A 16,395-nucleotide genomic window follows, 5' to 3' on the forward strand; every position below is an offset into this window, starting at 1 on the left:
AGAGCTCGTCGTCTCACACCAGAGGCACACTGATCGACCGAGCAACTGAGCTGGGAAGATCCAGACGCCCACGACTGCGGAGGACTACACAGCATCGACGGAGGCTGCATCAGAGGATTCGGATTACTTTGGCTCGACATGCACAACGCCCGGTCAGACTACTGACCATGGAGGAGATTGATGAGATCCGCCAACGACCAATGCTTGATCTCTTGTGATCTAGCTATCCCAGCTAGCTGTTTTTCACACCTAGTGGTTTAGGATTCCATAGTATTTTATTGTGACATTTGTCATTTCATTTTTGTCATTGTTGTCATCTTGTTACTCTGACTCTGACTCTGACTTTGTATCAGATCCACCACATTGTAACTTTCTGGTCTCATAGGTCACTTTGGCCTTTTGAAGACGTTAATATAACATTTCATTTCATCTCTCTCTCTCTCTCTCTCTCTCTCTCTCTCTCTCTCTCTCTCTCTCTCATGAGGAGACCATGGAGGCCTGCTGAGCGTGAAGGCTTCAGCTTCAGCACCACAGCACACGAGCAGGCTTCAGGAGACCATGGAGGGCTGCTGAGCGCACAGGGCTACAGGAGATCACAGCGGGCTGGTGAGCGCACAGCTGAAACGCAGGGAAAGCAGGTCGGGGTACGCAGGAGGCAGCAGAGACATTTGAGGGCGAAAGGAAGCATACACAGGAGCACCCGAGCACTGCATGAGAATGCGCAGGCTGCAGAGGCTTATGCGCAGGGCTGCTCACTACTGAAAACCAGTAGCGCGCAGAGGAACGATTGCAGGGCTGAGGGCATTAGCGACGAGGCGGAGGCTGCAGAGCAAAGCACGACAGGGCCTCTCTCGACGCTGCCCTGAGACCTGCACGCACTGCCCTGCGTACTTCTGTTGAGGTCTACGCGAGAGAGTCCCGCATGTTCTACGCGTAGCACGTCCGGCAAACCTACGCACGCCCAGTTGTTCTACGCGTAGGAAGTCACGCCCCAGTTGTTCTACGCGTAGGAAATCAATGTCTCCTACGCTATTTCATTTTAAGCCTTAAGGAAATTTTAAGTTAGAAGAGATTTTAAGCCTTAAAGTTTAAAGGCCTTTAAGCTTTGAAATAAACTTTTAAAGTTTAAAAGTTTTTAAGCTTTCCCTAGTGCCCTACCCCACATTTGTGGCTCGGGTTCGATGGATCCGCCTACCGAAGGGGAAGGCCCGGGTGTAGATAGCTACACCACCCCAAAAAAAACGACGGCTACTTTCAAACGAAGAAACAGAGATACTGTACTATCACCAGGATCCTTACGAGTCGGGAAAACCTCCAGGATACATGATGAGCTACTGATGGAGAAGGTCCAAGTGATGCTCAAATCAGAGCTAAACTATATGAGGGATGACATCAGGAAGGAAATGCACGCGAACACTGAGAGCTACAGGAACTCCATGTATGGAGACATGATGAGAGAACTAAGGAGAGAGATCCGGGGGATACAGAATGAGGAAATTCAGACCGTGAAAACGGAATTACGAAACCTAATCAAGGCCGAAGTAAATGTAACAGAATGCGTTATGCAAAAGAAACTCGATGAGGCAGTAGCAAGTTTTGAAGCATGGAAAACAAATATGGAAAAGCACATGGGGGAAAAAGATGCAATAATCGAGGAGCTAAAAGGAGAACTTGCGGCTTGCAAATCTGCAACTAAGGAGAAGGGAGACGACCAACCTTCGGTGCTGAAGGAGCTCGAGAACATGAAGGATCAAATGAAAGCTCTACGAGAAGGAGATGAACAGAAATCGAAAACGGCATCTTCATGGGCGGAACGTCTTGTTAAGACACAAGAAAAGGTTGATGAAGCAGAGAAATGGATTGAGGTGCGAAGAAAGGGAAGGCCCAGATGCCTGAGACGACACCTACCTCCACCATTATTAATATGACCATTGAGGAAGAGCAGAAAAGGAAGAATTGGGCTCTGCATGTGCGGGTCACAGGAGTCAAAGACAAAGAGAATGTAGATGAAGAAGTGAGGGAACTGCTACAACGCATGGGCATCACAGAGCCTACTCACACAAGTGCATGGAGAGTGGGCAAGAAAGGAATCGACGAGAAGGGAAACGTAAAGGATAGGGCACTTATTCTCCGCTTCCCTAATATAGAAATAAGGAAAGAATTTCTAAAGAAGAGGCCAACTCTTAAGAAAACCGGTATTTTCCTGGGAGATGACCTTACATTGGCACAAGTGGCACACATGCAAGAGTTAATGCCAAAGATCAGGGCAGCAAGAGAAAAGGGGAAAATCGCCTTTTATAGAGGAGGGAAAGTAGTGGTTCTGGAAAAGCGCTCATCATGACGGTGCGAGACCTATGGGGCGACGCTCCGGATAGCGGCGTGGAATTGTAATGGATCATATAGGCTAGATCTAGGTGCCTTTGAAGAAAGCTTTAGGGACAGAGACATAGTTTTCTACTCAGAGACACACCAGATACCGGGACAACTTATGCCACACGTGAAGGGGTATTTATGGGAAACAGCTGGTCGACCAGACAAGAGATCTCTACGAGGTAGCCTGGGTTCAGGAGGAGTAGCAGTCTTATTTAAAGAGGAGCTGAGACCACTACTACAGATTATCAGGAAAGATGAACAAGCAAGGTATATGTGGGTGAGAATGAGAGCCGAGACAGGTAGATTTCTATATATCGCTATATGCTACTTCCCTCCAAGTACATCAGTCTACTCCTCACCTAAAGGACAGTCCCCTTTCTCCATATTGAATAATGACATATGGGAGTTCTCTAGAGATGGAGACATCGTTCTCTTAGGAGACTTTAATGCTAGAACGGCCAACTCTCAAGCAGTATTCTATGATACTTCTGAGGAAATGCTCAGAGAAGTGGATTTATCACAGGAGGGGCTTACTAGAAATTCACAGGATAAAGAACACACTGAATATGGGAGACATCTCATGGAGATGGCAACTACACATGGTTTGGCCATACTTAATGGTCTAGAGAATTTCCCTTTATCTGGGGGATTCACATGCTTCCCGCACAAGCATGGGGCCAGTACAGTGGATTATGTCATGACTTCACCAAGCTTTATTTCTAGTATCGAGGACTTTAAGGTGGGACCCAGACCGGTTGGGATTGCAGTGGATCATGCTCTCTTGACCTTATCAATCTCCTTCCAATACAATGCCTCTCAAGTCCAAAGGAAGAAGACACACACAAGATATACTTTCACGCCAGAGACTGATTCAGTCTATGTGGAACAGATCTATAATAGGATGTGGGCAGCCGAGCCAGTATATATTGTAGAGGAGATTACCTCTCAGCTAACAGAGATACTACATGGAGCAGCACAAGAGGCATACCCACATACTCAGCCTAATCAGAAGAGAGGATCTGGGAACATGCCTCAAAACAGTTGGTACGACGAGGAATGCAGAGAGACGAGAACCCAGGTCCAGAAAGAGCTTACACTTGGGATCATCACATATAAGCAGTCTCGGATTGCTCTTCGACGTATAGTACGTCGCAAGAAAAGGGCATTTTTAGCCAAAATGGAGAAGGATTTATATCAGCTCTTCTTGAGTCAGGACTCACATGAGGCCTGGCGTTTATTTCACGAGCACTCATCACCTTCGACAATTACTTCTCCTGAGATTTGGGGTCAATATGTAACATCATTATATACGGTATCTGGACAGCCTCCATTACCAGATCCGCTAGAGCCACGCCCTGCTACTAGTACTTTCTTTACTGCCGAAATGGTGGAAAAAGCCATTCATAAGATGAAGACAAGAAGAGCATATGATCATGAGGGTTTAGTAGCAGAACATCTGATCCATGTAAGGGATCTACTTTCAGAAGTCCTTGCTCGTCTGTTTAATCGGGTCATGTGTGAAGGATTACCTGAATCTTGGAAATTATCTACTATCGTACCTATTTTCAAGTCAGGGGATCCTATGATACCCGGGAACTACCGATCCATTATGGTGGGTCACACATTGACCCGACTGTACGCATCCATTCTGGAACAAAAATTGAGTAGATGGGCAGAGAATGAGGGCATAAGGGCAACAGGACAAGCTGGATTCAGGAGGGGTTATTCCACTTTAGATCACATTCTTACGCTCAAAGCCATTATTGAGGAAGGAAGAGCAAGCGGGAGAAGGATGTATTGTTGCTTTGTGGATTTTTGGAAAGCTTTTGATACAGTACCAAGGGCCAGATTGCTGCGCAGAATGCAAGAGTTAGGGGTCCCCAAAGAGATCATCTGGGGGATCATGGCCTTATACGGGTCGGTAACTGGTTATGTACATACTTCAGAAGGGGATTCCGACATTGTTCATTCCACCGTTGGGAGTAAAGCAGGGATGCCCACTGTCCCCTACTTTATTTGGTATGTATATAGATGAGGTATCAGATTACATTGATAGAGAGGGTGACAGAGGTGCTCAACTTGCAGGGTCATGGATCCCTTTGTTGTTGTATGTAGATGATATTGTATTGATAGCAGAATCACCAGATGGAATGCAAAGGCAGTTAGATGCATTACATAAATTCGCGGAGGACAGCGGACTGTCGGTAAATTTGGGTAAAACCAAAGTTATGGTGTTTAACACCACACCACAGTGGGTTAGGAGATCGGCACCTACATTTGCATATGGCCAGGATACAGTAGAGTACACAGATGCATACACATACCTTGGTGTGGTATTTACAGGACCAAAGTTTACTCTTAAGAAAGCAGCGGATGCTAGATTGTCCAGAGCCTCTGCGGCCTTGGGAGGGTTGGAGAGGATGTGTTCACAAGTGCAGTTTCAGGAACCACGAACAAAACTTTGGCTCTTTGATACTGTGGTGGCTTCGGCTATGCTGTATGGGGTCCAGATTTGGGGACCATCTGTGGATCAGGATAATTGGAAGTCAATGGAGAGACCTTTGGTATCTATGATTTCCCGAATGATTAGAGCCAAGGCCTCCGTACCACACGCGATTAGCCGAGCGGAACTAGCTGCCCCTCCAATAGAAATTGAAGCTCTTACCAGATCAGTGTCCTTTATACATGGTTTATGGGATACAAATAATTGCCGATATACTAGATTGGCCCTCAAATCCTCTCGACAATTAGCAATGAAAGGAGATACATCATGCTGGTATGCGCAACTGTCCTCGTGGTTTCACAGACACGGGTTCAGTATGGAAAGATTACCCCCCTTCCAATACTCTCTTGAGGCTCCATCACTGGCAATCACACGAACGGAGATTAATAAAATCATCCGCCAGGATCTTATACAGTTGGACACTAAGAGGACATGGGTAGACTCTACACAAGAATTGGGCACGAAGATGGCCGACTACAAAGAAAACTTCCTACAGCTATCTGAAGATGGCTTTGTGATTCGCCCGAGCTACATGGATACCCACCTGTCTCATGGTTTGAGATGTGCTATTGGTCAGATTCGTACATCCTCACACCAGTTGGAAATTGAATTTGGCAGATTTAGGGGAATCCCACCTGAGAGCAGAATTTGCAAGTTATGCGAAATGGAGCCGGAGACAGAATTACACTACATATGCCACTGCACCGTATACTATGAGATACGTGGGCGTTTCCATTGCCTGTTTAAAGAAGGCTTCGGACCTCTAGATAGAGTCATGCAATACCAAGATCAAAGGTGCTTAGGCCTGTACCTACTGGAACTACATCAGCACAGGGATAATCTAATGAGAAGACAAAGAGCACTACAGCCTCAGAGGCAGATCACAGATTTCTTCGGATCGAGAGAAGCAGGAATGGAAGGAGAAGCGAGAGGCCAGCAGCGAGCACAAAGGAGTACCCACATTCATGCCAAAGGCACCCTCATTGACAGGGCGATTGAGCTTAGGAAATCGAGACGACCGCGATCGAGATGCAAAAGCACACTTCACCGGAGGAGAGTACAACAAAGGATTAGAAGCATTCTAGCCAGACACCCAGAATGCTCCTAAGAAGTTTATCTAATACTTTGTATTTAGTTTTTTCGCATTTATTTTCACATTTTCACACTTTTCAGACATTGTAACAGACTCACCACTTTTGTATCAGTTTGGTCTCATAGGTCACTCTGGCCTTTTGAAGACGTTAATATAACATTTCATTTCATTTCTCTCTCTCTCTCTCTCTCTCTCTCTCTCTCTCTCTCTCTCTCTCTCTCTCTCTCTCTCTCTCTCTCTCTCTCTCTCTCTCTCTCTCTCTCTCTCTCTCTCTCTCTCTCTCTCTCTCTCTCTCTCTCTCTCTCTCTCTCTCTCTCTCTCTCTCTCTCTCTCTCTCTCTCTCTCTCTCTCTCTCTCTCTCTCTCTCTTATCCCCACTTTGTACCTTTGTGGCATGATACCATTGCTCAGCCTACCAGCGACCCATAGGAGTCAGTAGCACTCCTATCTAAGTTCGTTGTTTGTAGTTTTCTTTGTTTGTACCAGACTTGGTACTAGACTCATCATTGTAATCAGTTGGTCTCATAGGTCATTTTGGCCTTTTGTAGACGTTAATATATCATTTCATTTCATTTCTCTCTCTCTCTCTCTCTCTCTCTCTCTCTCTCTCTCTCTCTCTCTCTCTCTCTCTCTCTCTCTCTCTCTCTCTCTCTCTCTCTCTCAAGAAGTGGGGCTTGATACCCTTTTGTATTATGTAATCAAAGTTACAAGCCGCCTGTAGGCACATAGGATAGTATGGATCTGATGGTTAAAAAAACCCTATAATGTTCAACATCCACAAACCATAGGGGAAAAACTACCAACGATACAAAGTTAAAAAAGATGGGTGATACAACAAAAGCTAGGAGCAGGGGAGTAAAGGCAGAAGGAAGCAAGAGAGTTGACGCAAAAGCAAGCCACCCAGACTTCGACAAGGAGGCCGTAAACTTCAACCAAAGAAACTCCAATAGCCAATTCCTATTCTCCAAGGCCGTAAACAACGACGCATCCGAGTAGAATAAGCACCACCACCGCCAAAGACTGCATCAAAACTCCAAGAGAGAGAATATTGCAACCATCCTTGGCAAAATCTATAGGGCTATGACTTTGTGCAACCTGCATAAGCAATAACATTGGATGGAACTAGTTGAAGAAGAGGCTAAAGGTTCAACCGTCCAATCCTCCATGACCACCACATACACTACACACTTGAGCCTATTGAGCAAAACAAGGGAACCAAACAAAAAAACGGGCAAAAGCATATAGCATGCAATCATCCACACACGCCACCCACAAGCACACAGGCAGACACATGCACATAAACTTGCAAGCATGCAGACAAAACACCAATCACAAACACAGAAAGAAATCACAGGCATGCGTAACAGGCAACAAGCAGGTAAGAAAGCAAACGAAAGGAAAAACTTGTGTGTAAAAAGAAAGCTAAAAACAGAAAACGTCACAGGCGAGAGAACAATAGGAAAGGATGTGAGGGTTAAGGTGGAAGAAGGGAAAGGAGAACCACCAGGCAGCTAGTTCGCAACCGTGTGCAGGCTGAAGCGTGGATAGCAAGATCAGCCCGTGGAGGAGCTGCCAGTAGAGGGTGCAAAGACCCACAAGTATGCGCGGGAAGAGAAGAATCAAGATAGGCTGCTCGTCGCAACAGGTTCAGCGTGGAGAGCAGATTCGACATGACGTACTCTCTCTCTCTCTCTCTCTCTCTCTCTCTCTCCCCACCCCCCACCCCCGGGTCACGAAATTGTGACAAATACTAACTTTATTTGTTGGTTTCCTTCCCTTGATTTTTATTTAATTTTTGGGACCCTCTTTCTGAAGTCACAAATGCCAAGACATTGCAAGGCCAGCGTGAAACGGCCAATGGCTGAGAGTTTCGCCCGCAGAAGTGAAGGCCATGCAGCCACGAGATGGTTAGGCCAATCGGCACTAAAATCTGACTAGTAAAAGGGTGGGGCTAGGCTCAATTAAAGTCATTTAGGCCCCATTTATAAGTTGGTGGGTACTAAGAATTTAAACCAAAAGGGCAAAGTGGACATATGTCAGCTCTAGAGCCATCTGCAAAACACCTTTGCAAGAAGGGGGCCCCAAATTGATTTGGGACTGTTTTGAGACTGAATTTGTATCATTGAGTGAGCTACTGTGTGTGTGAGTAGTTGGTGCACGAGATCACAGCTTTAATAGAAAGCTTGCCTTCTCTTCTTATGCCTCTCTCCCCTTTTGAATACAAAATCGTGATGCCCAGCTCAAGGGCTATTCATCTGTATGTACAATTCTATGGGTTTATGCAGGATTGCTTAGGGAAAAGCCTCTTGCACAGGTACCGGATTATCTAATTGCTATCCTAAGCAAGTACAGGTTGATTTAGAGAGATTTCTCATGAGAAATCTCGTCTAAATCAAAGGGCAAGTAGCCCTATTGATGCGGGAACTCAAGGGCTACCTACAAATGCGTTCGGCACGCAAAATAGAGCCCAAAACAGAGAATTACAGCTTGCTGAAATTTTTTACAGGTTTAGGGTTTTGACCCTAGATGCTGGCCGAGGGGCCTAAACGCTAAGAAGAACAAGTAACAGAAGAAGAAGTCCTACCAACTTATGGGGACCCCGTCCGATGGGGCCCCAAGTGACATAAAGGATTAAAATAAAGCAGGACCCACAAAGAAAGTCTTGCGCCAAAAACTGATGATGTGGCAGTTGTACGGACAATTTCCGGATTTTGCGCTGACAATGCTGACGTGGCAGACTTCCGCAAAATGCACTGACAAGGCTGACGTGGCAGTTGTGCGGAATTCCGTGATTTACGCTGGCAGCTTTTTGACATTGCTTTTGAGTTCGAAGGCTTTTCATGTAAACTGCTTTTCATAGGTCCAAGGAACTTCAAGGAAGCTAGGGAATTGTCAAACAAGTGTTTAGGTGCATTTTAGAGGCTAAATCCAAGGAATTCAATGTGCTATATTTTCTCGACAGGTTTGCAAAAGTGCTTTAATGCGCGTGGAAAGTCACCTATTACAGGGGATTGTCTATAAAACCTTCTACTGTCGTTATGCTACCAAAATTGGGCTAGCGAAGGCAATTTTCAGCCCAATAGAAGTGGGACAGCTCATGGAAGTTTACAGGTTTTCTCCAAGTTTAATTGAAATAAAGAAATACTCAAAGGGGCACCGACCTTTGGGGCCGACAAGGTGTCACTATCTACTTGGGAGCACTCTAGCTTCCAAGTTGTAAACTGTTTTGAAGTGGTAAATTCCAGTTTTACTTGTTTATTCGTGAAGTTACTTTGTGTCCTAAAGTACAGGTGAAGTTAAACAACGTTTAAATTGGGAGAAAGCCAAAGTTTACCGTCCTTTAGTAAGGCTACAGGACGGTTCTCCCCCCCCACACTGCACACTCCGACATCTCTCTCATCAGAATGCATAATGACGACAATAGTATTAATAGTGCACTTTGCCGTGGAGATGAAAACCACCTAGCCCTCTCACCAAGTTTCACTAGGAGAGCTTGGTAATACAAAGGCATCCCCTCTAGCTGACGTAAATTTGACCAAAGGCAACCAATGCAAAATCAAAAGAGAAGGAAGAGACCAGGCATCACTATAGAAGTAAGGCTGATATTATCACCCCAAATACATGCTCTATTGCAACTTCGGTCTATGACATAAAAGGCTGCAAACAGAACTGACTGCCTCCCACATCTGTAAACATACCCACTATTAACCCATGCGGGATGCCCAGCATCATAATTTTTCCTGTGATAGTGTAACTCTCGCCACAACTGTACCATTATCTTTCATATACAACAATGAACTTAACACGAAAACAAAATCACCAAACAGAAGAATCTAGTAACAAACAGGTTTTCTATTAAAAAAATCTTTTTATACCAAATCATTGTATATAACAGACAAGCACACAAAAAGAAGGAAAAGCCGACAAAAATGATCAGAGCTTGTGTGTTCTAAAATCAACCCATGAGAAACAAAAGACATCACGTCAAACTCTTCCCACAATAAGGGCAAGATAATTGTGCCATGCTACCCCAAAAAAGGTAATTGTTTCAAGAGTTAAGGTGTTACGTACTGGTCCAGAGTCGAGCATTCTGTGCTCTAAGAATGTTCGCACATCATACCTGCAAGGAATTATAACTACTGTAAGCTTTACACCAAGCAACAATTTTCAAAAACGATCTAAAAGTTAAAACTACAGCTTTACTAAAAGCCCCTATATAGTTTGTGTCTTATATCTCCTATAGTATGCTGTTTAAGCAAGACAGTAAAGCCTGAAACTTCCAACCATAGCCTCATTTGCCTCTAGGTCATGATTGCGAGAAACCAATGAAACGGCCACTATCTTATCACCCTCTAAAAAGGGGGTGCAATCAAGTGAATTTTCGGTAGATTCATTTTCCGTGTGTAAATATGTGGAGCAACTCAACACCGAGGAATCTATCCCCTATACTGAAACTCTATGCTATCCAAGTTTCATTCACTCTTCTTTTACTTATGTTGGACTTTCAACAAAGAAAGTTCAGTTTATATTACAAAAGAAAATAAAAACTGGGAAAACCCCTCACCATACTACACACTGAGGTACATGAACTACACAATGAGGTACATGAACCAGAGTGTATTTGAGGTACATGAACCACTGCAAATTAAGAATTTAATTTGCTTAATACAAAAAACATCAGACACTCTTTATTTTCAAAGTTTAGGGCGCCATGAAAGTAATTTAAGACTTGCACTCCCCGTGTAGTGGCTCACACTCATACCCTAGACAATTAGCATACTTGTTGATTAGCAAAGTATTAACCATCAAGTTTCTCTTTTTCATTGATTACAAGTCAATGTCATGAAGAAAATCAACTAGAGAAATAGGTAACCTCGTAGAGAGCTTCCTTAACTAATCAACTTGTCTTATGTTTGAATATATCTAACGGACATATGAATGTGTGCATGTACAGAGAAAGAGCATAAGGTAAAAAGCCTGTGAGAAGTCTAAAGAACTAATATGACCAATGTATGCATGAAACTCACTTCGAAATGTCACCATAAAAGCAGTTTAACAAATATCACTTGGAAAAACTAGGCCCATTCAAAACTCCAAAAAAAGGGATCCTACCAAGCACCATCTTTAGATGACTTTGCTTCAAACTCTACTGTACTCATGTCTATCTCATCTGCACAGATAAAAAGTTTCAGCCTTTATGAGTAGCAATCATGTAATTGAAGTGGCATACATCTCAGCAGAAAAATTTAAAAGCATACCTGAGGGAGGAGTGGTGGGGGTAGCTACATCTAAATCATCTGCAAAGTATCAGGAAACTGAGTCAATGTACAGAATTGATCAACTGACCCACACAGATTTTTCTCTCAGGCACCTGAGAGAGGAGTGATGGTAGTTTGCGTCCTCTCCGAAAAGGACTCTTTATCAGATAGCCTTCCCAATTGTTTCTCTGCCTGTTTACGTACATACCACCGTCTGTTTTGAAACCACTGGAGCACCTACAAGATCTCAACAGGTTAGACCACATTAATTCACTTGTATTAGGACTATTCTCTAAGTTAGAGAAGCTGAACCCTCTTTTTTGAAGACCATAGGTTCAAAGATTCATGTCTGAAAGCTACGTGCAAGTCATGAAGCTCTTAAAACATTGACAAAATGTCACCGAACCAACCTGCCTTCGATTCACACATCCTTTCCCATCTTGCTCTCTGGCTTTGCTGTATATATTATGGGATAGCAAAAAATCAGCTAGCTCATTGGCCCAAAACGAATCTCACTCAGCTACCAGTTCACACACCATCTAGCAGAAAGCCAAAAAAAGAAAAAACATACCTGAACTTCTCAACTAGATCTTGCAGAACTTCATTAGGTGGACCACTAATTTTGCAATCCTCCCAAAGGCTCAGTAGTTTGTTCACCTGAAACAAGAAAATCAACTTCACTTCAATCTCATTTGTGACACTGACAGCGATAAATCCATGTATATAGCATACTACATCCACAACAGTGCATGAAGCCACATTGTCAGCGTTACCGCAAAATATTCGGGGTCAAAACATTCCACCCTCAGAACGCGATGTTTTACCATGAAACATTTCAATCTGATGATAGAGCATAGTGAAACAGAGGACTGCAATGTGCATATACGGATTTGAAAGGCCCCAAAACCTCAAAATATGGTAGCTTGTGGTTAGGAAACAGTACGTGTTTCATTTGATCAGCGAAACGTTTCAAGGCTCAAAATGTTTCGTCTGTTTGAACCCGTCGAAACACATTTCATGGTGACCATGAGCCACATGATTCCAAACCCCACTGCACTTCACAATTAGACGTCTCTGTTCAAAGTGAAATGTGTAGTATGATCCACTCTTGAGCTAGAGCACTTGAGGAAAATATACCTAGATGAATCCAGGATAAGCCCAGAATCACCCTTATAAACCCATGGTAGTCACCCATGAGACAATATATATACCTAGATGAATCCAGGATAAGCCCAAATTCACCCATAAAGGAAAGTGCAAGGTATAGACCCATGGTAGTCACCCACGAGACAATATAACCATCAGCTCCATCATGCATAGTATTGACTAAATACCACGACATCCCCACTAACATCGTTAGTGCCCAATAGTGGGTGTAGAACTAGGTACTAACATATGCTCCTAAACACAACACGCACCACGTGCACACACACATGAGCATACATCAATACACAGTTCAGCGTACTTGAGCATAAATAAACCATGTGAAAGACTAGAAACCCAGCAATCACCACCAGAAAAATGGCAAAACATGCACCTATTACGTATGCATACAAGCATCAAACAGGGCCAAGATACAGAGTAAGAAGACCCCAAGCCTAATTGAAAGTTTGATAACACCTTACCCTTTGTCTGGTCCTCATGCTCCCAGGAATAAGTTCGCAGACCATCTATTTTTCAGTGTTCTCATGCACAATTCAGAGAACTTAAAATGAGGGGCTAGGTACTTCGAGTATGAAACATGCACCCAAATATTGTTTCATGGAGCATACATTATGATTCTTTGGACCCATAATCTCAGGGCTGATAACAGTAAGGCCTTAGTCAGCTCACCAAAGTCCAAGCTGAGACTCCATCACAAAAGAGATCAGCAGACAAATCTTAATCTCAATATATCACAAAAAACTCCCCACATACGACAAGGCTGCTTACACGCACCTACAATGAATGAGCTTCCAGGATTCTAATATCAAAGAAAAACTGAGAAGTTGCAAGTTCGTAATATTACTATAATTTTTATCAAACAGTAGCAAGGGAGCAAGGAAATTTCCTGCTAGTAACATTACTTCCATTCCCTCCTGCACATGCTACAATGGCACCGTGCCTTTCACTTGTTTAGTTCAGTCACTTTAAAAGGCCCTGTTCGGGTCAACCCATGATGCAACTTGCTTACGCTGACAATGCCAGTATGCGTGCTACAGTCAAACACTGACTTTTCTTTCTTAAGTAACCCTGAAAATTCTGTGAATAACCTGTTGGGTCTCGCCCAAATTTGAGAGACTAAAACTTCCGAAATGGCAAGTTTTCTGTCTGCGACAACTCTCTCTCTCTCTCTCACCTCGTTAGGCAGAAATCGAAAAACGCGCATTTCTCCTGACGGCGGTCGCCCCATGCTCTCCGTTCAAGCTCTCTGCCGTCGAGGAAGACGAAGATCGGTCGTGCGTACAGTCATCTAGTCATTGGACCCTGTTTCTTGAGAGAGGGAGATAGTTTTAGTTCTAAAGCCAATTTATACCGCCTTTGGCGGCCTCTCTCTCTTTCTCTCTGCCTCTTTATCCAGTGCACGGGCTTCTTTCAATTTTGGAGTTTAGCTTTCATGTCACAGATTTCGACAAGTGTAAAGGGCTCCCCCTTCGGCCATATTATGTTATAGTATGTCTCTCTCTCTCAAAAGAACAGTGGCTAGCTACAAATCAATTTACAAATCAATTGTACACAATGATTCATGCCCCGAAGCACCTCTTTTGCCTCGAAATTCTATATACAAATTATATACACAAACATAAAACGGTTCAATTCATTGTTTTCTTTGTCGTCCCTCCTTTGGTGCAGTGTCCGCTTAGCCTCTCTACTCTCGACAACCTTAACCCCCACCCTTCATGGTGGTCGTTCTTGAACCCTACAGGTTCCTCTCTCTCTCTCTCTCTCTCTCTCTCTCTCTCTCTCTCTCTCTCTCTCTCTCTCTCTCTGTGAGTGGCCATGAGGGCTAGCGTAAGGGTTTGAGAGTGGGTAATGATTTCAACATTGAAACTCGGGTAAATCCCACTAGAGCATGTATGTATGCATTCTAATGGCACAAGATGATAATTGACAGAGCATATGTAAAATTGGTTGTTGCGTTGGAATGTTGGCAAGGCCTCCTGGGGCTCTCATCAAGTTCCCTCAACTACATAATAGATTGCTAGGGTGCAAGTGCAAAGCTTGTTCCTGACGCAGTTTTCCATTGTCAAGGTGTTTTGCCTTTTGATTGAGAGTGTTGCCTAAGGACTGCGGGTGTTGATGGATAACGACTTTGTCATGCTTGGCAGAGCATATGCAAAGGAGCACCTTCTATGCATACTTATTTTGAAATCTTGTAATAAGTAAGCACAATTGAGAAGGGCAAAGGTATACATGTTGATGAGTCACCTAACAAGGCCATAGAAGACACTGCAACAACATTTAATTTCAGCCCAAAGCAGCAATATTTCATTGGTTTTGTAAGAATATAGCCACCAAGAAGAAATGTGTAAGTGTTTGCATGTGGCTCGAAGCCAGCTTGTCTCTTTTTTTCACAGCAGCCTTTGCATCAAACAGAAGCTTTCCTTTCCAGTAGCTTGAACAGTCCTATTCTAGTGTTGTAGCTCTAAGTTAAGAGGAGGCTCAAGAAAGGCTGAATCTAGCAGTTTACTCATTACATAGGGCTTCCCTTGCTTCTCAAAGAACAACAAGAGTTTGTTAATAATTGGCTCAAGTGGGGCCACACCATTGCAAGAGGTGACGTAGAGGCAGAGATGCTTCACAGGGTAGAGGCGAATGAAATCTCTCTCTCTCTCTCTCTCTCTCTCTCTCTCTCTCTCTCTCTCTCTCTCTCTCTCTCTCTCTCTCTCTCTCTCTCATATTCAGATAGTTTGCATTGCCGACCTCCTCCAACTACTTCTCTTCTTCCACATATGCATTCGTTCATGATTATCGTGAGGACCCTTCTCCATATCTCCTTACAAGGATCTCCCAAGATTCTTCAACTATTTCTTTTTCAAAATGTGTAAGACCTACTTGTGCTTTGCCAAAGCAATTTGTTGATACGTTTTAGTATTGATGTGTTGATGCAGATTAGTGTTGACGTGGTGTTGCGAGTTTAATCAGTTTGTCTACATATAGTAAATTGTAGTGTAGAGGAATGAAAAAATAAACATGGACTACTGACTTGGTAATTGAATAGGTGTCTCGTCTAATCGTGCAAGGTAGAGAACGTTGTTTCGTGAAGCTACAAAAAAACCATGCGAGTAGTTAAACTTTTCGTCTTGCAATGAGAAAATAACACAAACAATAGACGATATATAGTGCACATCATACAAAAGTGTCATACAGAAATATGTAGAGAGTCGGCATCGTGTTTCCCCATAGATAATAAGGAACAAAAATCGTGTGATGTCCTGTAGTTTAGTTTTGTGATCCAAGAAAATGCATAAACATGAAGTTTTGGATGCAGATTACGAACCTTTATGATGTGTTAACGCATGATTTTGTAGATGCTCCCAATTTTTTATTTACAAAGCTCGTCCTTAATATAGAGAAAGTATAAGCCATGGACCATGTACCTTGACCTGGCACTGAATTGGAGGAAAGGTCATCCACAAAAATCATTCATTTGATGTTGATGTTCTCCCTAAGGTCTTGGAGCCATTTCTTCTTGTTGCACCCACCCATGTATGATCATGAGCGTTGTTTATACCCTGCTTATGCTAAATATTGTGTAATCTATGTTGTTTTTTCTATTTCCCATCTTTCAGTAAACTCGTCCTCTTCGATGGTCACCTATATAAGCCATTTTCATCCTCCTTTGGTGTGATTTGTTTGAAAATTTGGCACCAGGTTAAACTTTTTGTATGCGTTTCATCTGCAATCTGATGGGCAAAGTGAAAATTACAACCATTTGACATTTTATGTTTTCAAATCATATGTTTATGATCAACAATCGAAGTGGGAACAACATTTGCCGTTAGTTCAGGCTGTCCTAAATTTGTTCTCTAGTGCAATTGGTTGTACTCCATATGAGACTGCATTTGGCCAACCTTTTCAATCTTTGTTGACTAGGTCCATTTTCAAATTTAATGATGCTAATTGTGTTAGTCAAACCTATGTGCAGGTACTTGAGAGCGTCTATGATAATAATCCCAAAAGCCGCGA

The 16,395-nt window shown here is 43.3% G+C and overlaps 1 protein-coding gene across 2 annotated transcripts in view; it reads right to left on the reverse strand.

The window, feature by feature from the left end:
* Positions 1–13,725, reverse strand: part of LOC147452393 (protein SAWADEE HOMEODOMAIN HOMOLOG 2-like) — a 49,348-nt gene extending 35,623 nt beyond the window's left edge. The window contains exons 1-7 of one of the 2 annotated variants that reach the window (XM_086518109.1): positions 13,565–13,725; positions 11,798–11,883; positions 11,637–11,682; positions 11,340–11,463; positions 11,227–11,265; positions 11,081–11,138; positions 10,040–10,088 (exon numbers count right to left, since the gene is read on the reverse strand). In XM_086518109.1, coding sequence (XP_086374235.1) covers positions 10,040–10,088; positions 11,081–11,138; positions 11,227–11,265; positions 11,340–11,463; positions 11,637–11,682; positions 11,798–11,883; positions 13,565–13,618 — 456 coding nt within the window. In that variant the 5' untranslated portion in view covers positions 13,619–13,725. The remainder of the gene's footprint in view (positions 1–10,039; positions 10,089–11,080; positions 11,139–11,226; positions 11,266–11,339; positions 11,464–11,636; positions 11,683–11,797; positions 11,884–13,564) is intronic. The other variant, XM_086518108.1, reaches the window with a different exon arrangement.
* Between the last annotated feature and the right edge of the window lie 2,670 nt (positions 13,726–16,395).

The sequence above is a fragment of the Adiantum capillus-veneris genome, chromosome 8, assembly GCF_014529385.1.
Source record: "Adiantum capillus-veneris isolate H3 chromosome 8, ASM1452938v2, whole genome shotgun sequence".
Lineage (NCBI taxonomy): Eukaryota > Viridiplantae > Streptophyta > Polypodiopsida > Polypodiales > Pteridaceae > Adiantum > Adiantum capillus-veneris.